The sequence below is a fragment of the Lepidochelys kempii genome, chromosome 9, assembly GCF_965140285.1.
Source record: "Lepidochelys kempii isolate rLepKem1 chromosome 9, rLepKem1.hap1, whole genome shotgun sequence".
NCBI classification, from domain to species: Eukaryota; Metazoa; Chordata; order Testudines; family Cheloniidae; genus Lepidochelys; species Lepidochelys kempii.
Window position 1 is genome coordinate 85,720,458 of NC_136388.1, and position 23,249 is coordinate 85,743,706.

Below are 23,249 nucleotides of genomic sequence, written 5' to 3' on the forward strand. Positions count from 1 at the left end.
ATGACCCGAGCTAGCACATTGTTATGTTTAATTCTATCAGTTAACGAGAGAAGCTGTCTGCGTTCCTTGAGATCATTGCTTTATTATTTGCAATGGAGACGCTCCCAGTCAGAGTGCTGACTCAGCCAATGCTCAGGCCCTGCCCCTCCATAGCCAGTTGCTGGTGTGGGTGTATCGCTGAAACCTGCCGCCTTTTGTCCTGGCACCATGACCATAATGACTCGTCCCTGCTGCCAAGTCTATCCAGGATTTTATTTAAGATGACTCCACAATGCCATGTTCCCAAGCACTGTTCACAGCAGCAACTGGAGGTGACAAGCAGCTTGATATATTCTGCCACAAACGGATCCCTGGCACAAGACAGATACTGGAGTTTGCTTTCATCTACTGCACATTTACTTCTAAGGGTGTCTGAATTTTTTAAAAATGTGCTCTCTCCAATGACTACATTATAACTCAAAGCAAATAATGATATTCTCATAGAGCACTGCTGGAACCAGGAAACCTACAGAAACGAGGCAAACTAAACCTTGCCCTGGGCTCATGATAAATTCTGTACTTGGGAGGAATAAGCTTGACACTGATCAAATATTTATATCATTCAGGGCACTATAATGTGTGCAAACTGTCCGCAGTAGATGCTGAGACACGTCGCTTGGATGTGAATTTTCACAAAGTTCAGATCCACAGTTTAGTTCGGTAACTGATTCTCCCTCCTAGCTACTCTCCGAAAAGGATTATGGATATTTGCAACTTCAAGAAAGCTCTCTCCATTTCCCCACTTCTTTACCTTGCTGCACCTGCACTTCTGCAGCGTGTTTAAGTCTAAACAACCTGAACCGAGGACAAAGTTAGAGAACATGTTAGAGCAGGGGTTGGAAAATTACGGCCCGCGGGTCACATCCGGCCCGCGGGACCGTCCTGCCCAGCCCCTGAGCTCCAGGCCGGGGAGGCTAGTCCCACGCTGTCCCCCCTCCACCGCAGCCTCAGCATGGCTGGCACCTGCCCACCTCCCAGGCTTTCAAATAAGGCTGTCCTGCCGCTCTAAGAGGCCTGGTAAGGGTAAGGGGATGGGGTGAGGGCAGGAGGTCCCATGGGACAGTCAGGGGACAGGGGGCGGTTGGATGGGGAAGAGATTTGCAGGGGGGGGGGTTGGATGAGGGGTGGAGTTCAGGGGGGACAGGGAGAAGGGGGATAGATAGGAGGTGGGGTCCGGGGAGCAGGAAGAGAAGGATGGATGGGTCCAGGGTCCCAGGGGGCCTATCGGGGTGGGGGTATGGATAGGGGTTGGGACAGTCAGGGGACAGGGAGCAGGGCGGGTTAGATAGGGTGTGGGGTCCCAGGGGAACAGTTGGGGTGGGGGGTCCTGGGAGGGGGCAGTCAGGGGACAAGGAGCGGGGCGGGAATTGGATGGGTCGGGGTTCTGAGGGGGTCAGTCAGAGGGCGGGGGCCAGGCTGTTTGGGGAGGTACAGCCTTCCGTACCCGGCTCTCCGTACCGTTTCGCAACCCCAGTGTGGCCCTTGGCCAAAAAGTTTTCTCACCCGTGTTACAGTGTTCTACAGTTTACAACCCTGACTGTGGTGCCATGTAGTGCCCTAACTCAGTATAAAATTCACACCTACAATTAAACCAGTACAGCTCTGTGTATAGACCAGACCTTAAACAGCAGAGGCCAGTGAGCTTAGTTCATATCGATCAGTCTCATCCCTCTAGCAGGAAGGTTTGACAAATTATATCAGATCAAATGTGTATTTTATATATAGACCAGGGCTATTGGCTCTCATGCAAGATCAGCGGTGCCAAAACAAAGGCGACAGGCATGACAAGAATGCACCATCAAGTAAGCAATACACTCATACAGGCACGAGACAGTCTGCTTTGGGGATACAGGTATTTAACAAGAGTTTTGTGGCTAGATGAGTGTAGTGTAGAAATGTTCAGCAAGTGGGATAATACTTGAGTAACAAATGAGTTTGGAGCCAAAGGGCATTCACCATAAGCAATACCAGGCCTACATCTGCTCCCATTGACACGAATGAAGGCAGGATCAGGCTCACATTCTGGAAGATGAAATGACTTCAGAACTTCAGCAGTGATAAGTCGTTCATTCTGAAAGCACAAGGCACCCATGACTTGCCTGGTTTAAAGTTGTGCTACAAACTCTAAACTTGCCTCAGCCTCACTGGTTTATCTGTTATTTGTATAACACAAGGGTGGGCAACTACAGCCCAGGGACCACATCCGGCCCTTCAAATATTTTAATCTGGCCCTCAAGATCCTGCCAGGGAGCAGGGGCTGGGGCTTGCCCAGCTCCATCGGCTCCTGGAAGCAGCAGCATGTCCCCCCTCCAGCTCCTTTGCATGGGGGCAGCCAGGGGTCTCCGCACAGTGCCTCTACCCCAAGTGCCACCCCCGCAGCTCCCACTGGCCAGGAACCACAGCCAATGAGAGCTGCAGAGGCGGCTGCCCCTATGCGTAGGACCTAGAGGGGGAACATGCTGCTTTCAGGAGCTGCTCGAGGTAACCGCCGCCCGAAGCCTGAACCTCTGAGCCTCTCCTATGTCCCAACTCCCTACCCCAGCCCTGATCCCCCTCTTGCCCTCTGATAGCCTCGGCCCCAGCCCAAAGCACCCTCCTGCACTCCCAACCCCCCGCATCTTCAACCCCACCCCAGAGCCTGCACCGCCAGCTAGAGCCCTCACCCCAACCCCCAGCCCCAGTCCAGAGCCCCTTCCCACACCCTGAACTCTTAATTTCTGGCCCCACCCCAGAGCCCTTACCTCCTCCCACATCCCAACCCCCAATTTTATGAGCATTCATGGCCTGCCATACAATTTCCATACCCAGATGTGGCCCTTGGGCCAAAAAGTTTGCCCACCCCGGTATAATAGTAGCACCAAGGTCCTGTTGTTCTAGGCATTGTACACATAGAGAAAGGGATAGTCCCTGCCATGAAAAGCTTACAAAATGAACAGATGATAAGGGTAAAGGAAGTAGAATTACCCATTATATGGATGAGAACTGCCACAACGAGAAATTTAGAGGCCAGATTTATAAAGGTATTTAGGCACCTAAAGATGCAGACAGGCAACCAGTGGGATTCACAAAATCATCTAAGCAGGTTAGGTGCCTAACTCCCATTGAAAGTCATTGACATTTAGGCACCTAACTCACTTTGGCACCTAGTGAAATTTACAAAAGTGCCTCTTGTAAGGCACCTAAATACTTTTGTAAATCTGGCATTGGGCCACACAGGGAGTCTGTGGCAGAGCCAGAAAGCAAGCCCACATTCATGAATCTCAGTCTGGCACCTTAACCACAGGACCATCCTCCCTTCACGTCTACGCTATTCATCAATGTTACTGTCCAAGCAAACCAACTTGAGCTGCATTTTTTGGACAATCCCCCTCCCCAGAGGCTCCTGGGAGGGGCTTATTCTCTGTTTAAGAAGCATGCACAACTCAGTAATTTTGCCAGAGTTTCCTTTGCAGATTTGGACTGGAATCTGAAACAAACAAAACAGAACACACCAAAGTGACCTCTTGGGGCACCAGAGACCCAAAGCCACTGGGGTTCGCGCATCACCCACTTGTGCCCAGAAACACACTGGTGATTTCTTGCAGAGCAGTCTGGGGTGAAGAAGCAGAAGAGGGGGATAGGAAGGAAAAGTAATAATGATATATATTTTTTCCCCAACGTCACCTCTGACCTGGCTTTCTATTTTTGGCATGGACTAAACTCCCTTTATTTATTTAGCAGCCTACACACTATTACAGTAACATAGCAACAGTATTTTCAGATGTCAGTTTAAAAAAAACAAAAACAAAAACACTCAACATGTTTTTCATAAGAAAAGTCTGTTAAAGAATTTCAGTGTAATAACCCTCTAATAATGGTTTCATTTTCCTTTTAAAAGCCAGGATTACCGTGTTTCCAGTTTGGGCAAATACTCAAAGTACAGAGAGCTGCAGATGGAGTCACAACAGAAAAGCCATCGTGGTGACTGTTCCCATAATAAACCTCTTACCTTCCCCCCTCCAATCTTTATTTTACAAACGTGTGAGCATATTTAGCATGGTTCTAAGGCAAAGGAGAGTGATTTTTGGGGGGAGGGGAGGGGGAATAGTTTGCATTAATAATGCAACTTAGTAGAGGAAAAAGTGTCCCCCCCGCCTTTTCAAATATTTGACCATCTATAGTTCCAGAACAATGTGATCTAAGAAGCTCATTGTCTCGGAGTAAAATGTTTAAAAGTGTCTGCGAGCTAGATCCACAAAGGGATTTAGACATCCGTCAATTTATGTGCCTAAGCCCAAAGTTCAGATCCCCAGTTCCACCTCTCAACTGCCTTTAACCCTGTATGTCCTAAAATCCCTAGGCGTTTCTGCTGATATAAGTCCCCGAAATATCTAAAAATCACCAGTGAGCATGTACTGGTCACCTAAGTCCTGACACCCACTGCCTAGCTCACACCTAAGTCCCGGTGGGGCCCTCAATCTAGGCAGTCCCCGCCTATCTCACCTGCAGGGCCTGATCCAATATGTGTTCTCACAGGCTGCCGAACAGATTGTGCCCAGGGCAAAGCTGCTGGAGGGGGTACCACTGATTTCTTTATAATCTTTAGTCCACTGGTTAGAGCATTCACCACTGATGTGGGATTTGGACACAGGTCTTCCACTTCTGCCTGATTTGGAGCAAGCTTTGGAAGGGCTCAGGAGATTACCCCAAAATATTCTGGAGAGTGTTATCTTTCGGTCTCTCCTTCTGAAGCTGTTCCATTGTGCATAAATAATTAAATATTCATTGGGCCAAAGGAAGAGTGAAAATGGCTCTAGAGCCAGTAGTTAGGACACTTACCTGGGAGGTGGGAGGCCCAAGTCTTTAGCCCAATGCAATGGCTTCAACTTGAGAGAGATTGAGAAAGTCCCACCCCAGAACATCCTATAGCTCAGTAGTTAGGATATTCCCTTGAGAGGTAGGTCCAAATCGCTGCTCCAGATCAGGCAGCTGGAGGATCTGAACCCATACTTCCTGGGTGAGTACTCTAACCACTGTGCCAAAGGTTATACAGCAGGTCTTTTGCAACAAAGGGTTTAGGCATCTGAATCCAGGAGAGGCTGTGCATCCCAAGTGGAGAGAGGAGCAGACTGCAGCATCTAACTCCCTTTAAGGGATGGGGCTTAGGCCATACTGCTCTCCTTGGCATTTCCTATTGGCTAACTTAGGTGGCTTTCCGTTCACCTGGATGGCTTTTGTAGAACCTATTCTTAGGCGCCTAGTCGCCACGTGCATTTTATAGGGCGCTTGGACATCTGACTCATGGCTGTGGATTCAGTCAGGCCACAGGGCACCTCAGTTAGGTGTCGCAATGCTGAGCCGAAGTGCCCTTTGGGGAAATAACCCGAAGTAATTTAAGTGCCAAAGTCCCATTTTCAAAAGGCATTTTGCAGTCTAACTTTCATTGAAAGTCAATGGGATTAAGTCTCTTGAAGTGCTTAAATCACTTTAAAAAAAAATGGGACTAAGTCACTTAAACACTTTTGAAAAGTTTGCCCTAGATTTCAGTGCGAATTCAGACACTTATGATATTAGGTTTCGGTAATTAAAAGCAAAACTACTTACGGTGCGGAAGCACCGAGCGACTGCTGTCTACATCATTCCATAATATAAGGATTAGTACGGTTAATTCTGCTGTCGTGAATTAGGGTATGAGGTCTTGAAAAACTGTCTCTTTGCTGCCACTGAAAATGTAATTGCCATCTCGGTGCTTGTTTCTCTGCTCATACCTATTATATTAGCGCACAACCTTTATGGACCCCACGGCTTCTCTGTGGAATTTGCAGCGGATCCTCGAAATGATGTTTCATACCCTTTATAAATGTTTGGCTTTTGCAAAGTTTAAAAGTTTGTGATCTCAGGAATAACTAACTCAAGGCCTTTATTAACTCAGTTGCTTTCTCTGAAGAGTTTTGAATGGCTGCAAGTATAAAGATAGCTAGTTCATGACCACTATGAATTGTTGGTTTCTCTTTGGCACGTGCAGATGTAAAAGCAGCTGGTTCATGAGCTAGATACTCTGCTGAGTTTACAACAGCTATGACTCTAACGGTCCACTTATGACCATTACAAAGTCTGTCCGAAGAGTTTATATAATCCACAATAACCGAAACATGGGATTCACAGAATTTATGTCTGCCATTTACAGAGTTTATGGTAACCATCAATTTTAGACAATACATTTTAAAAGTTAATTGTGAGACTTTATAATATTACTTTAAGGGTTCAGGTCAACTCCCATTTAAATTAGGCCCTTGATTAATTCAATTTTAAATCTGTTCTACTAATGACAAATATTGTACTGTTTGCAATGTTGTTTTTGCAGTCTTGGTCCCAGGATAATATAGAGCCAAGGTGGGTGAGCTGATATCTTTAATTGGACCAATTTCTGTTGGTGAAAGAAACAAGCTTTCGAGCCATGAAGAGCTCTTCTTCAGGTCTGGAAAAAGTACTTAGTGAGCCACAGCTAAATACAAGGTAAAACAAATTGTTTAAACATAAGTAGTTAACACAATGTCAGCCACCCTGGACGAGGGTGGTCTAACCTAGTGATTGGAGCAGGTATCAGGCCCCAAAGACTAGGGTCACAGCCAGAATTGGGAGCCATATCCAAGGGTCAAACTGGATACCAGAGCTGCGGGTGAAGCACTCAGGAGCCAAAGCCAAGGTCAAACTGGAGGGCTGGAATGGAGTGGGCACGTTTATCAGGCAAGGAGAGGTTTCAGTCAGGGGCAGGACAGAGGCAAGGCTGTGGGCTGGGCAGGAGCAACAGGAACTAGATAACACGGGGCAGGCACAGCAGCAGGCAAGAACATTTAAGACAGCAGCACCTGGCTGCAGGGCCGCCCAGAGGATTCAGAGGGCCTGGGGTCTTCGGCGGTGGAGGTCCTTCCGCTCTGGGTCTTCGGGGCATGGACCACCCACTGCCGAATTGCCGCTGAAGACCCGGGAGTGGAAGAAGCGGTGGTGGGTCCTTCACTCTGGGTGTGTTCGGCAGCACTGAAGGACCCCCTGCCCCCAAAGTGCCACCGAAAACTCTCGTGGGGGCGCGGCCTGGGGAAAATTGCCCCACTTGCCCCCCTTCCCTGCCTCCCCGGGCAGCCCTGCCTTGCTGGCTGCTCAAAGCCAGTCTCCTGGCTCCTGCTGATAATCAGGTGACATGGCCGATCATGCAGCCTGCTGCAGGCCACCTGTACCGATGAGGCTGCCTGGAGATTAGCTCTAAGGAACCATTCAAGGTGAATGGTCCATTAACCCCAGTCCCAGTGTTTTACTCCTTCTTCATCTGGAAGCAGTTCCATACCCCAAGGACAGTGGGGTGGGAGGAGGTATTGTTTCATGATTTCTGTGTGTATATAAAGTCTGCTGCAGTTTCCACGGTAAACATCTGATGAAGTGAGCTGTAGCTCACGAAAGCTCATGCTCAAATAAATTGGTTAGTCTCTAAGGTGCCACAAGTACTCCTTTTCTTTTTGCGAATACAGACTAACACGGCTGTTCCTCTGATACCCCAATCATTTTTGTTGCCCTTCTCTATACTTTTTCCAATTCTAATATATCTTGAGATAGGGGAACCAGATCTGCATGCGGTAGTCAAGGCGTGGATGTACCATGGATTTACACAGTGGCATTACAATATTTTGTGTCTTAACTATCCCTGTCCCAATGGTTCCTAACACTGTTAGCTTTTTGGACTGCCACTGCACTTTGAGCTGATGTTTTCTGAGTACTATCTCCGATGAGTCCAAGATCTCTTGTCTTGAGTGGTAACAGCTAATTTGGACCCCATCTTTCTGTACATATAGTTGGAATTATGTTTTCCAATGTGCACTACTTTGCATTTATCAACATTGAATCTCATCTGCTATTTTCTTGCCCAGCCATCCAGTTTTGTAAGATCCCTTTGTAACTCTTTGCAGTCTGCTTTGGACTTAACTATCGTCACTAATTTTGTATCATTATCTGCAAACTTTGCAACCTCACTGTTTACCTCTTTTTCCGGATCATTTTATGAACAGCATTGGCCCCAGTACAGACCTTTGAGGGGCCCTGCTATTTACCTCTCCACTGTGAAAACTGACCCCTTACTCCTACCCTTTGTTTCCTATCTTTTAACTACCCATCTATGACAGCACCTTCCCTCTTATCCCATAACTGCTCACTTTGATTAAGAGCCTTTGGTGAGGAACTCGGTCAGGCTTTCTGAAAATCCAGGTACACTATATCTGCTGGATCACCTTTGTCTACACATTTCTTGATACCCTCAAAAAATTCTAGCAGATTGGTGAGGCATGATTACCCTCTACAAAAGCCGTGTTGACTCTTCCCCAACATACTGTGTTCAACTATGCGTCTGATAATTCTGTTCTCTACTATATTTTTAACCAAGTGGCTTGGTACTGAAGTTAGGCCACTTCTGTCAGCAAAACTTAGGTCGCTCAGTTTGAAAAAAACAAACCCTCCTGAGCGACATACATTTCTCCGGCATAAGTAACAGTGTGCATAGCGCTACGTCAGTGGGAGAGCTTCTCCCGCTGACATAGCTACTGCCGCTCACTGGAGGTGGTTTAATTATGTCAACAGGAGAGCTCTTTCCCCGTCAGCATAGAGCAGCTACATGAGAGATCTTACAACGGCGCAGATGCAGCAGTACAGCTCTGGGCCAGGGGTACAGGATGAGGTTCGGGGGGGGGTATGGGGGGGGGGGGACAGGGGATTGCGGCTCGGGTGCGGGCTTACCTCCAGCAGCTCCCGGTCAGTGGCGCAGCGGGGGTCCTGGCTCTGCGCTGTGCCCCAGAAGCAGCCAGCAGCAGGTCTGGCTCCTAGGAGGGGGTGCCAGGAGTCTCCGCACACTGCCCTCAACCGCAGGCACCGCCCTCCCCAGCTCCCATTGGCTGCGGTTCCTAGCCAATAGGAGTGCAGAGCTGGTGCTCGGGCTGGGGGCAGCATGAGGAGCCCTGCGGCCCCCCTGACTAGGGGACAGATCTGCTGGCTGCTTGAGGGGTGCAGTGCGATGCCCCAGGACAGGTAGCCTACCTTAGACCCACAGCACTGCCGACTAGACTTTTAACAGCCCGGTCAGCGGTGCTGACTGGAGCCACCAGGGTCCCTTTTTGACTGAGCGTTAATCCTCAGATTTGTCACCAGAAAAGATTACTGCAGGTGTGGGGATCTTCCTCACATCCTCTGCGGTGAAGACTCATGCAAAGAATTAATTTAGCTTCTCCCCATGGGACATTTATATCTTGAGTGCTCCTTTTATCACCTTCATTGTCCAGTGACCCCAATGATTAGAAGCAGGAAACCTGCCAAACAATATACTCAACTTTTTTTTTCTGTTAGTTATTGTGTCTTTTACTAGTTGCTCTTCAAATTCTTTTTTGGCCTTCCTAATTATACTTTTACTTGCTTGCCAGAGTTTATGCTCCTTTCTATTTTTCTCAGTAGGATTTGACTTCCAATTTTTAGCAGCTGATTGGTTCCGTGGCCCCAGGGCTGGCTACCGACGTGGTTGGTGGATGCTGAGCACCCACTATTTTTTCTCCGTGAGTGCTTGAGCCCTGGAGCACCCACGGAGTTGGCACTTATTCCCCTATTGTAAGTTAAATGCTACTATGTTGGGTTTCTTTGGTATTCCCCCCCCCCCCACAAGAATGTTAAATTTAATTACATTATGGTTACTGTTACCGAGTGGTTCAGCTATATTCACCTCTTGGACCACTTAGTGCTCCACTTAGTATTAAATCAAGAATTGTCTCTCCCTTTGTGGGTTCTAGGATTATCTGCTCCAAGAAGGAAGTTCCTCTTTACACAGCACACAGTCAATCTGTGGAACTCCTTGACTGAGGAGGTTGTGAAGGCTAGGACTGTAACAGGGTTTAAAAGAGAACTGGATAAATTCATGGAGGTTAAGTCCCATTAATGGCTATTGGCCAGGATGGGTAAGGTATGGTGTCCCTAGTCTCTGTTTGTCAGAGGGTGGAGATGGATAGCAGGAGAGAGATCACTTGATCATTACCTGTTAGGTTCACTTCCTCTGGGGCACCTGGCATTGGCTGGATGGACCTTTGATCTGATCCAGTATGGCCATTCTTATGTTCTTAAGAAGCAGTCATTAATGGAGTCCAGAAATTTTATCTCTGCATCCCATCCCAAGGTGACATGTTCCCAGTCAATATGGGGTTAGCTGAAATCCTCCATTATTTCTGGCTTTTCTGTTGTTTTAGACTCTTTAATCTTCCTGAGCATTTCACAATCACTGTCACCATCCTGGTTGGGTGGTTAGTACTATATTCCTGCTGCTATACTCTTATTATTCAAGCATGGAATTTCTCTCCATAGAGATTCTATGTTACTATATTGACTCTATGCTTTTTTCCCCACTTCCCCCACCTGGACAACTTATAGTTATTCCTGTGTGTTTTGTACCCTGGTATTACGGTGTCCCATTGATCATCATCATTTCACCAAGTATCTAGCAAAGTTACGAATTTAAGCTCCCACATCTTTTGAAGGTAATGTGCAGGTTTCCTTTGAGGAGGAGAACTGAGAGGTCAGATATACAGTGATTGTTTTGTGAAAAGTGTTTGCCTATTAACCTGCAGAGGTTTAACTTGCACTTTATCTTGAATGGTCCCTTAGAATATATGTTAACTACATATGCTAAACAATCTTTTCCACCTTATATTTAGCTGTAATACTCTATCTTTCCCACACCTGAAGAAGAGATTTGTGTAGCTCGAAAGCACAAAGAGAAGTATTTTGCTGGATTTCTAGAAGACAAATAATAGCAAAGTAACAAAAATTAAAATATGAAGTGATAAGTGTTTAATTCTTTAACAAGGACGTGAACTTGCATTCATAGATGTAACATCAACATTATTCTTCTGCATGTTGCCTTCTGCAGGAAGGGAGCCCCAGAAGAACAAGGACCCATGTAGTCTGGACCTTAATCAGGGGCCTAAACTGTAGTTTTTCCTGCAGGAAACTAGACATTCTGTTGCACATTCTGGTAAATTTTAGAATACAGGTTTTTAGTGAATTAAAGCTTCAGTAAATCAGCTATTTCTCATGCTATTTGATATTGAATTGAATTTTACATTGCTTCTATATTTTCAGTTTTCACAGTGCTTTGGTATTTGCCATGAAAATGCAGAACTGCACTGTACAAGTTGTTGGGAGGGAAGCTGGAGGTAATTGTGACAGTCCAGGGCAGCTGGGGCTGTCGACAGCCAGATTGTTATTGAAAAAAAACAAATGAGGCATCCTTTTGCCACCTTAGAGACTAACAAATTTATTTGGGCAGAAGCTCTCGTGGGCTAAAACCCACTTCATCAGATGCATGGAGTAAAAAAAACAGTAGGCAGGTATATATATTACAGCACATGAAAAGATGGAAGTTACCTTACCAAGTGGGGGGGAAGGGGTGTCAGTGCTAATGGGGCCAATTCAATCAAGGTAGAAGTGGCCTAGTCCCAATTGAATTGGCCCCGTTAGCACTGACCCCCCACTTGGTAAGGCAACTCCCATCTTTTCATGTGCTGTAATATATATACCTGCCTACTGTATTTTTCAATCCATGCATCTGATGAGGTGGGTTTTAGCCCACGAAAGCTTATGCCAAAATAAATTTGGTAGTCTAAGGTGCCACAAGGACTCCTTGTTGTTTTTGCTGATACAGACTAACGTGGCTACCCCTCTGAAGACTGTTATTGGTAAGGGATGAATCTTTCCCCTGCCCCTCACCATTTTGGGAAGGGCAATGATTATTTTAAATGCTAAGTGAGAGGGCATTTTTGAAACCCTTATTTCAGCAACCTGTGATAGCAGTTAATTGCCCCCCTCCAGTGTCTGCCAATACATCCAGTAACAATGGTTAAGTATATTAGCTTGATGTTCCTGCTAAAATGACCAGCAGGGAATAACTAACAATGTTGACATTAAGAAAAGGAGTACTTGTGGCACCTTAGAGACTAACCAATTTATTTGAGCATGAGCTTTCGTGAGCTACAGCTCACTTCATCAGATGCATAGTGAGCTGTAGCTCACGAAAGCTTATGCTCTAATAAATTGGTTAGTCTCTAAGGTGCCACAAGTACTCCTTTTCTTTTTGCGAATACAGACTAACATGGCTGTTACTCTGAATGTTGACATTACCATTTGCCTTCACAATTCAACAGCCTGTTGACACAAATGAATGGGGAAGCTCACACCTATAAGAGCTATTGTTTCGGCTCTGTCTCTTTGCAAACTCAGGAAGATAACACTGTTCAGTCAGCCTTCAAAATAGTGAAGAGAGCACTTCTCCACCGTCAAGGCTAGATTTATTTTTAACCGATAGCTCCAGAGCACAAACAAACACCCCATTAAAAAAAAATGGACTGCAAAAGTAAGTTATATACAGAGCCCTGCCTACCCCCTTATACTGTAAAGCAGGGCCCTTACCTTTGAGGCTGCAGGATCTTAACTATATTTTAACCTGATCCTACTTTCAGTGGGAACTTTATAACACTTTACCCTCTGCACCTTTAATGTCCAAATGTTACATAGTGCTGCCAGCGGTCATGATTTTATTGCAACTCTCATGATACTTGTTTTTCTTAAAGCTTCAACTCACAGAGTAATGTGACTATGAGACTCTCAGATCTAATTAAAAAAAGAGTAAATTTCTAGCCCTCATGATCATCCTTGTGGAGAAAAGCTTAAAAACATGGACCCCCACAGAGGCAAAAGTCAGAAGGCTTATAAAAAAAAGGTTAATTCTTGTTAAAAGAATCTCATTCCTTTTTTGGGATGTGACTCATGACTTTTGAACGCTTGGGGTTGGTAATACTGTAACTTACACCACCCTTAACAGTACCTCTTAACCCATGTTACATATTAATTTTCTCTTGGTATATATATTTGGAAAGCCAGTTGTGTCCTGGTGCAAGTTGGGTGAAACAGAAAACCAAAAAAGGCAGATTTTAAAATATAATAAAACAAAAAGTTGAATTAAAGCATTTTATTCAATAGTCAAATAAGATCGAGCAAATTTACATCATCTGCCTGGATGCACTGTTTTGACATGCAAATTTCATTTCTAATTTAGCAAGTGAGGATTTGGGGTTTTTTGCATGATCATATTACTAATTCACTTCCAACACAGATGAAAATCCTCTCTTCTAAAAAACTTTGTAAGGGTAAATATGCTACATAATCTCCCTTCCTCCTTAAAACAAAAAAATATAAAACAAATTAGTATACAACAGATTAAAAGTGACAAATGCTCCGAGATGACCAATACAAAATATTTTTGCTCTATTGTAATATAATAATAATGGGTAGAAGTAACATTGTTAGGTGCCTTCCAATTTTCATAGGCTATAACAAAGAATCTACCACAGGGTCACTACTTTAACAGCTTTTTCCTCTAATGTATGTCTGATTGCATCACTAGATTAACTACCAGTAAATTAACATTTCCTTCTCCACTTAAGTTTGTGGAACACTGCTTTTTTTAAGTCCTTATTTTCAAATTTAAAGACTTGATAACTTCTGTGTTGCTGTTTTGAAAAGAAATCAATAGCTGGACATTCCAGGGCACTGAAAATATGTAGTCAAAGATTAAACAGGGACTTCAGAGCTCCACCCAAATTAATAGTCTGACGGAAATTTTGATATTCAGGGTGCCAAAAACAGCAGTGGTTATTTTTTTACAAATTTTTTCTTAGAATTAATCAGCATGTCAGAAGAGTAAGCATTGTATCAAACCCCAAAACATGGTTAAAATAGGATAAAATTATCTAACACTCACCAAATTATGAACATTTAATACTAGAGAAGGAAACTCTACCCTAAAATAACTTCACTGTTATTTGCTCAGAGACATCAACTAGTGCTTTACAACAGAGGAAAACATGGTCCTTGCTCAAAAGTAACTTCCATTGCAACCCGTCTTCACCTGATACTGATTTTTCTGCCTCCTTCTCAGAAACTAGTAGCCTGATCAGAACACCAGCCCGCCAGACAATAGATTAGGTTTTATATCAACAGATAGAATAGACTACATAGCTGAAGAACACAGTTTATAGCAAGGAGACAGGCTCTATGACCTCCACATATTACAACAAAGAAACTTCAAAAACAGACTCCAACGAGAGACTGCTGAATTGGAATTAATTTGCGAACTGGACACCATTAAATTAGGCTTGAATAAAGACTGGGAGTGGATGTGTCATCACACAAAGTAAAACTATTTCCCCTTGTTTACTTCCCCCCACCCTACTGTTCCTCACACATTCTTGTCAACTGCTGGAAATGGCCCACCTTGATTATCACTACTTTTTTTTCTCTCCTGCTGGTAATAGTTCACCTTACCTGATCACTCTCCTTACAGTGTTATGGTAACACCCATTGTTTCATGTTCTCTGTGTGTATAAAATTGCCCTACAATATTTTCCACTGCATGCATCCGATGAAGTGGGCTGTAGCTCACGAAAGCTTATGCTCAAATAAATTTGTTAGTCTCTAAGGTGCCACAAGTACTCCTGTTCTTTTTATAAGGCCATAGGGTTTTTCTGTTGTCAACAGGAATTAACCTTTCATAAAGTGGTTGAGTCCAATCAGCTCTCTCACTGTGGCAAGTGCAGCTTGTTGACTTCACCAGAGCATAAAGGGTAGGGGGACCAGGGCAAAAATGGAAAGATTCTGCAGGAAATAAGTTGGCTTAGAGAGAAACTTAAGTTGAGGATACTCTTCTGTTACTTTTCAAGAGCTACCAGTAAAGTCAAACCTTACTAATGGGGTTAATTTGACCTGTACCTAGAATGTGCAGACTTTGTTTCGAGCAGGGAGGAAGTGTCTCCTGCTGATATCAACTCAACTACTAGGGAATCAGACAACCTTCTGGATGATCTTTTACATCCCAGCAGCCTCCAGAATTTTTGTGAGATTTTTGTTTCCATTGCTTGAACAAATTATTCCCATAATTAAATTTTTCTTGGTTTCTTCGGAGCTGCTAGCAGCTTCCTGTATGTTCTACTTACAAATACCAGAACTTCAGCAAAAAAATGGAGAAGTTGTTCAGAGGAAACAGTTAGCCATTTTCAGATCTTTTTTAAAGCCTAGCATTCAGTGTCAAGCCATGTATGTGGATCATGAAGCTTCGGATATCTGGAACTGATGTTGTTTACCACAACCTAGCCTAGCCACTTAGCTAAACCATCAAATCTAAAGCAAGCTTCAATTCATGATGCTTCTAATACAGAAGCTCCAAGAAGGGTTATGGTGAGAAATGCAAGTCAATGTCTACTTACATGGGACTCATTTTAGTCTATATTTTCAAGCTCCAGATAAAGAATCTTGATTGTTGGTAGTGTTTGAAATATCCACTCACCCAAGTCAAGTGGTACCTTGGGCCTGGTGAGGAAGGGTACCTACCCCATCAATTTCTAAAGTACTAAAGGTTAAAAACTAAGGGTCAGATTTTCATCTGTTGGTAATCTGTGCAACACTGACTTCAATGGAGCTACTACCCTGATTTACACCAGCTAAGAATCTGGCCTTAGAGTTTACAGTTTTTATGATTTTGGGGGGGAATGGGGGAACAAAAAAGTATCTATAGGGCTGGCCTTCTCACCAAGGTGCTCCTGGAGCTCAGTGGCACAGCTCTGGATCCTCCTCTTTTGTGTCTTTCTTGGCTAGTAGTAAATCTGGTAAATTTCACGCCCGGACTGACAATACCTCCTCTCTCTTCTAGGCCATGAAACAGTTTTGTTATTTTTCTCAACAATGAGAGACTGGTGGTTGTTCCTAGCTACATCTACAACACTAAGGGTACCAAAAAGCTCCCTATTGTTCAGGGTTCATATTGTGTAACTGATTGTAGGTGGAACATCCCTGGCTGCTCTTCCTTTCTGAATGCTCACTGCCTTATCTACAAGTAGCGAGAGTCGACTTTGGCTGGAAAGATGCAGACTTAGGCCTTGTCTACACTGCCACTTTACAGCACTGGGGTCTGAAAATACCCCCCCCCCCCCCGAGCGATGCAAGTTTCTGCGCTGTAAAATGGCAGTGTAGACAGTGCACCAGCGTTGGTAGCTACTCCCCTCATGGGGACGGGTTTTTTATCAGTGCTGGGAGAGCTCTCTCTTAGCACAGGTCCCGCGACTACACAGCCAAGCAGAGCTTTAATGTTGGCGGTGAAGACATACCCATAGTTCATTCTACAAAAAGTGCTCTTTCCTGTGAGATGTTAAAAGCTTAACTGAATTTGCTGGACTTGGTGGTGTTTATTAAGTGCTAATAGGGGGGATAAAAGCACCCCAACAAGAGACCTAAATATCCAGGGCCCATTCTCTGAACAAGCCCAGATAATCCTGTTTCATCCAGTAACTAATCTTGGGCCCATTCAAGTCAATGACAAAAATCCTATTGACTTCAATGGGGTCAAGATTTCACCCAAAGTGCTGAAATATCAAAGTTTAAAATATATCGAGTCTGATATTTAGAATTCTTAGCCTAAGAAACTATGGTCCCCACGTACTGTATAACCACTGCTTTCACAGTTACACCCCTCTCCAAACCCTGCACCAGCACCTTACAGAACCGTCCCCCAAAACCTACATAGATTAAACCAATGAGAAAAATCTACAATGGAACACAGTGGGGAAATGAGAGCTCAGCAGTTTGCAGGTCACATTTATGGGACAAAGAGCTGCAGCAAACACCAAATAGTCTCCAGGGAGATTCCTTGCACAGTTGAGCCTTTAGATAGGCTGATGAAAGATGAATGTTTCATGATAAGAGAGCAGTACAATACTGTATAGGACATTAGAGTACGGTTAAAATATTTCCTCATACAAAAATCAAGTGTCCTGTGTTTCTAATGAATTCTCTGCATTTAGCATTAGCCTGTTTTTACAGAAAGTTACATGTTGGTAATTAATCTCATGTTCATTTCCTGCACATGTAAGACAGCACCCTTTGTTAGGGAATGATAAGACACTTCTAAGAATAGTAATACTAAGAGTGTCAGCTTTGTGAGACATTACAGGAAAAATACAGACTCCAACACCTGCTTTTCAGTTTTCACAGGCTTCAAAATAATTTTATCCTTATTTACTGCCAAATTCAGACTTTGTTTATGCTCACAAAACCTAACTGAGTTCACAGGGTACAAGTGTGAGGCCATGTCTACGCTATGGGGGCTACAGTTGCACAGCTACAGTGCTGTAGCCAGGTCGCTGTAGCTCCCATCCAGTCCTACAGCAACTGAAAGGGGTTTTCTGCCGTTGTAGGAACTCCATCTCCCTGAGTGACGGTAGCTAGGCCTAGCTGTGCTTACATGGGATTAGGTCGGCATAGCTACAGCACTCAGGGGTGTGAGATTCATACCTTTGAATGCCAGAGATACTTTGACCTAACTTTTAAATACAAACCAGGCCTCAGTGAAGGCAGGCGTTCACCTTTAGGTCCCAATCCTGCAAAGACATACAGTGTGTAAAATTAAGCATACATGTAAGTAGTCCCAGTGACTTCAGTGCGACTACTCACAATGCGTAACATTAAGCACCTGTAAGTCTTCACGGTGCCAGCACACTAAGGTGTCAGTTTGAAACTGAGGGTTTATTTCCTTCCCCTCAATATACCTTTGCTCCTTATCCCACTGAAATCACTGAGAATTTCCCAATGGCTGCAATGGATACAGGATTAGGAACCACTTGTGTGTATAACAGGGAGAGTACCTGATCCTCCTACATGGTACTCTCATCCTATACTCAGATCAGTATAAACTGGGAGCAACACCAAAGAATTCAGCTGAGTTACTCTAGTGTAAAACTGGTGCGAATGAGTGGCACATCAGACCCATGTGTTTACAATTTGCACATAATTTTTAAAATCTGTGAAAGATTCAGTACCAGAGTCTACATTCTGACAACTGGGCACAAAGAGCGGTGCAAATCTTTTGGATTAGTGTATGACTTCTGTCCACAATCACAGCATTCTGCAGTAAACACTTTATACTTATACCTACAGAGGCCAATTTAAATTAGTCACTCGTTTAGCAGCGTTTTTTTGTCTTTATATCAGAAAATTGTGGTGATGAAACCATAACAGACAACAATAATCTTCTAAAGTGCTTTGAGATCTATGGATGAAAAATGCTATAACTAGGTGTTATTATTATTACCAAAAATTACTTTACCACTCAGATTCCATTACCCACACTGTAAGCACTGGGATAAAAGAAAAGATGTTAATCTTTGCTGTACTTAGAGCAGATTTGCTTCTGCTTTACTGTGAACAAGGCAGTAGTTTATCCCATTGACCAGAAAACAAACATTAATCAAGAGAGATCTAGCTAATCTAATGGCTCAGGTTTGAGGAATAATGTAGACTCAATTCCACTGGGGTTTGTAGTGCAAAATCTAGGGACAGCTTTTGCAGATTGCAGCTAGTTTTTTGAGCTGATCAGTGCCCCTGCTGTGACTATTATCTTGACTGTATAATGGGGGCTTTCAACTCCCAGCTTTGTCACATTCTGTTTTCTCTTCCTTGCCTTTTTATGAATATTGAGTCATCAAAAACTGACAGAGTTTCTAATGCTACCAGCTGGATGAATCAGTGGCTTATACACCTCTGCAAAAGAATCTTAGTGTGCTATTTATTAAAGAAAATACTACAAAAACCACTAGATGTTCCTATTTATTTGCTGCTCTCTCAAGACAGACTTCATGGGTTATTTTAGTTAGAAAACGTTAACCGAACAAAGCAAATATCCAGCCATTTAAATGCACTATCCTGGTGTGAGAGGTGAAACTGATGCTTAGAATAAGTTTGATGTCAATTTTATCATCAGTAAATTACTTCTTTTCTAAAAGCAAACAAAAGAAGTCCATGGCAAAAGAGCTGTGATTTTATTCTTCATAAGACAGAGTGGTTCCCCATATTACTAGAAAAAAGCTAGCATCAGCAATCCAGAAAAAAAATGCCGATAAACCCACGCAAATATGACAAATGATGTAAGCCATGTAAATGGCTACAAAATTATGATAGAAACATATGGTGGCATCCTTCTAGTCTAGGGAAATGCTCGAGGGCAAGAGAGATGGAAAGTGCACTACTTAAGTGAACATCACACAGTTCCAAAAAGACTGAACAAAAACACGCCTGAATAAGGATTTTCATAAATGTGCATGCAAAATGGCCCAAGATGGGTTTAAGTTTAGTGCTATTCCAAGCAATTTTTTTTTAAAAGGTCATTTATTTCTGCCTGGAATGCCTTCCTTTGCAGCCCTGCAGTGATACAGTTTCCTATGTTTGTACACACACCCTTCTTTTGCAGAAAAACAGGCAGACAGATAGAAAATGAAACAAGGGGGGCCCATTGCTCAGAATGCCCTTGCTACTATCCAGGCTTGGAAATCCTCGTTTGTTTTGTTCAGTCCATTTTACCTTTTGACCATTTGAAACTTTATAGCAAGGCATCTCCTGGCACTTCTTTATGACAGGCAAAAAGCGTAGCTGTGTAAATGCAACTGGAATGTTAATTTGGTCAACAAAAATATCCCAGGCATTGGCATTATCAAGTGTCATTGCCATTACATAGCGTCTTAGCAAAGCATGCCCCCCTAATTCAAGCAAGGAGTTAACAACCTTGGGACAGGAGGTTCTTCTCAGCTTCTGAACAAGGTACCCGAGTGACTGTTACAAAACTGTTATAGTTATGGCAACATTAACTGAAACCGAAATGTGGTTTAAACCTAAGCTCTGTTGCATAACATACAATTTAAGTATTCTGACCTTGTGAGCCTCAAAGGTTCCTTTACAAAGGCGCAAAAACATTACTGAAAATTAAATCGCTTAATAAGCGCATCGGTTTTTCTCTTACTGTTTTGGTCCCGACAAAAGCTTATATCCCTGACACATTTCAAAGCAAGAGTTAGACACGGAGCAGATGCAAAAATGCTCTTGGATGGAACAGTATCAGGAGAGTCGCTTTACTTACATATCTCTTCAGCTTCTTCTCGGGGGGCGATTTAATGAGCCATCCAGTGCAAACAACGTCCCCCGAGCTCATCTTCCCCCCCTGTCAAAGAGAAGAGACCCGGAATCCAGGGTGTGCGCGCTTGTGTGTATTGTTCCTTCCCAGCCAATTTGAAACTAGCAGCAATCGGCTTCCTTCAGCTGTGTTTCCAATGCTGCTACAGCGCAAGGAGGAAGTCACAACATTGAGCACGGACACAGGCAGCTCCCCCCTCCCACGGACAACACAATGCAACACACAGAGCACGTGACGGGGCCGAGAGGACAGGGATAAACAAAAACAAGCGTGTGCAAAATACCCACACCCACCCTGCTACCGACACGCCGCCGGGTATTCTCCCACGCCCACCCTGGTGCAATAGCGTCCCTTCGGTTTAATCAGCCGGGCTTGGGATTGGGCTCGGGCTCGGCAGGGCGCAGGCAAACACACACACACACGGCGGGGGAAGCCGGTGCGAGCCGCCAGCACAACGTTCGGAGAAGGAACCTGCGGCGGCTCCGGCCGGGCCAGGGGGGCTCTGGCCGGGGCGCGGCTCCGAAATCCGCTGCGCTGGTCCGCGCGCCAAGCAGCGAACACCGCCTCCCTCCCACGCCGCAGGGCACCGGGTGGCGACAAGCGGGGCGCTGGAAGCCCCCCGCCTTGCAACGAGCTGCCAGCCAGGCTGGCCACAAGCCGCCGCCCGGAGCCCGGAGGTGTCACATCGGACCGGAAGCGAGGGCGAGGGCTCTGGCTCTCTTCGCGTGACATGAAGGGTCGCACTCCAGGCTTCACTGCGGGAGTGGAAATGAAATCGTCATCTATCCCTTTAATAGCGACCATCCCCGTAGCCTCTGTGTGTTTTTCCCTATCAAATTAACTGGACTGATCAGCTATCTAGTGGACTTCAGCATAGGGGCTGGAACTAGGGGTGCTGCTGTACCCCCTGGCTTGGAGTGGTTTCCATCATATACAGGGTTTACAGTCTAGTTCAATGGCTCTCAGCAGTCCTGCTATAAAAATTGTTCCAACACCCCTGAGCTTCAGGAGTCTTCTGCTCTTCTCTGATACAAAGGTTCCCAAGGGCAGTGGTTTTCAAAATTTTCAGGCTACAGTACCCCTTTCCAAATAAAGCTGTCTAGCGTGTACCCCCATCTGGTCATAATAGGCATGATTAGATTACCAAGTCTTACAAAATAAAATGTGTTGTCCCTCAGTACAGCATTTTTCTCCTGTACCCCTGGCAAGAACTTGAGTATCTCCATGGGTAGGCATACCCCAGTTTGAAAAAAAACACTGCCCTAGGAGTATATTCACTCACACACATTCCCATGATTTTGGCTATGGTGGGAAAGAGAGGAAGGGTCTGTGCACCCTGCCTTGAAACTAATCAGATGCTGGCTTAGTCTGAGCTCCTCTGGAAGCTCTCATCACTGCAAAGCCCATCCAGTTGGCAGCAATTTGTCCCCAGCTTTCAGATTCTTGGTTCTGGGTTTTGTGAGCAGAACTGACCCAGTGGCGTATAGCTGCCTTGGCAAGTCATAGATGACATGTTGTCATTACATCCCGGTATTTGTAAATGTTGACCAGGGGAGACTGCTAGGAACAGCTGAACAAGTGAAGGTGAGGTGGAAGGTGAGCATCTTTTAAAGGAGGCAAACCCCTTTTTGATGGATTTGCCAACATGTGATCTGAATGTAGGGCGTGAATCTGACACAACGGAGGAAGAAGTGAGACATGCAGTCCAGAGTTTGAAGAACAGTAAGGCAGCAGGACCTGATGAAGTGACGGCACACCTGGTGAAAGTCTTAGGTGAGAGAGGCATAAAATGAATGAGCAGAGTGATTAAGGCCACACGGCAAGACAAGAGAATTCCTGAAGACAAGTTCAAGTCTATGTTGGTCCCAATGCATAAGAAGGAATACCTAAAAAAGAGAAGCACCCATGAATGTAGAAACTATGGAGGGATAAAGCTAGTGTCACATGGAATGAATATATTGCAAGATATCTTAGGTGCTAGGAGTGGGAGAATGGTAAAAGCCCTCCTTGAACAAGAACATTTTAGCTTTAGGAAAGGACAAGGAACCTCAGATATGATGTTTGTAATTCAGAAAGTGATAGACAATGGCTGGAGTGCCCACAGGATAGCTTCTGGGCTTTTCCAGCCCCGGAAAAGACATACAACAAAGTGGATAGAAGGATGCTGATGCCAGTGCTGAGGAAATACAAAGTCTCTGAGAATGTAATAACTATGGTGACTGCACTATATAGATCACTTAAAACAGTGATCCAAACATGTTATGGAATTACAAGCACCTTCGAAGTCAAAGTCCGACTGCATCAAGGGTCAGCCTTCAGTCCGCTGCCGTTTATCATGCTGATGGACTACATCAGTAGGAAGGTCCCAATGGGAAAAGGTGAGAAGCTGCTATATGCAGGCGACAGTATGATGCTTTCCGGGGTTCCCAGGGTTGTAATGCACCTTTCTACTGCCTACCCTTAGTGTGAGCAAGCCTTGTCTGTGCCCACCAGGCGTCAGCTCCCCCAAACACAGGAAACATAAGCACTCCTCTTTCAGCCTACACAGGCTCTTCAGTCCTTTATCAAGGCTCTGCAGGCTGATCATAGGTGCACTCCTACCGCGGAGCACTCCGAGCCTCCCCCGGCGTGTCCAGCCCCTTTTCCACTGGACCGTCACAGAATTCATAGATCTGCTACTCCAGAGGGACCATACACACCAGCCTATCAGTTTTACCTCAGGATCACAGCTCCACTCAACTCCCAGCACCTAGATTGGTTTATAGGGAAAACAAGGGCCTGCAACACACAGTCTCGATTTACTCGCTGCTTCCCTATGCAGAATAATTTTGCTGGCCATGATTTTGAAGCTATGATGACAATACAGTAGAAGGCTCCCTTTCCTTCCATTACAGCAGTGGCAGAGTCCTGTAAGTAGTTGGTGATCTTGGCGGATAGACTCCAAACAGGTTTACATCAACCACATTCTAGTCTACTGCCTATCCACTTCATTCAGTATAGTTCATTTGTGAACCCCATTGATCTTTCCAGTCAGTTCAGGAGGGAGGCTTTCTCAGGGACAGGGCATTGGTGGCTGTGGTCACTGGAAAATTATAGTGTTTATGAGCAAGTAGAAGCCTTGTATGTGGGTAGTCGGCCTGCCTAAAGT

The 23,249-nt window shown here is 44.7% G+C and overlaps 1 protein-coding gene across 2 annotated transcripts in view; it reads right to left on the reverse strand.

Moving 5' to 3' along the window:
* Nucleotides 1-20,546, reverse strand: part of GAB3 (GRB2 associated binding protein 3) — a 105,215-nt gene extending 84,669 nt beyond the window's left edge. The window contains exon 1 of one of the 2 annotated variants that reach the window (XM_073361254.2): nt 20,048-20,546. In XM_073361254.2, the coding sequence (XP_073217355.2) occupies nt 20,048-20,119 (72 nt within the window). In that variant the 5' untranslated portion in view covers nt 20,120-20,546. The remainder of the gene's footprint in view (nt 1-20,047) is intronic. The other variant, XM_073361256.2, reaches the window with a different exon arrangement.
* Between the last annotated feature and the right edge of the window lie 2,703 nt (nt 20,547-23,249).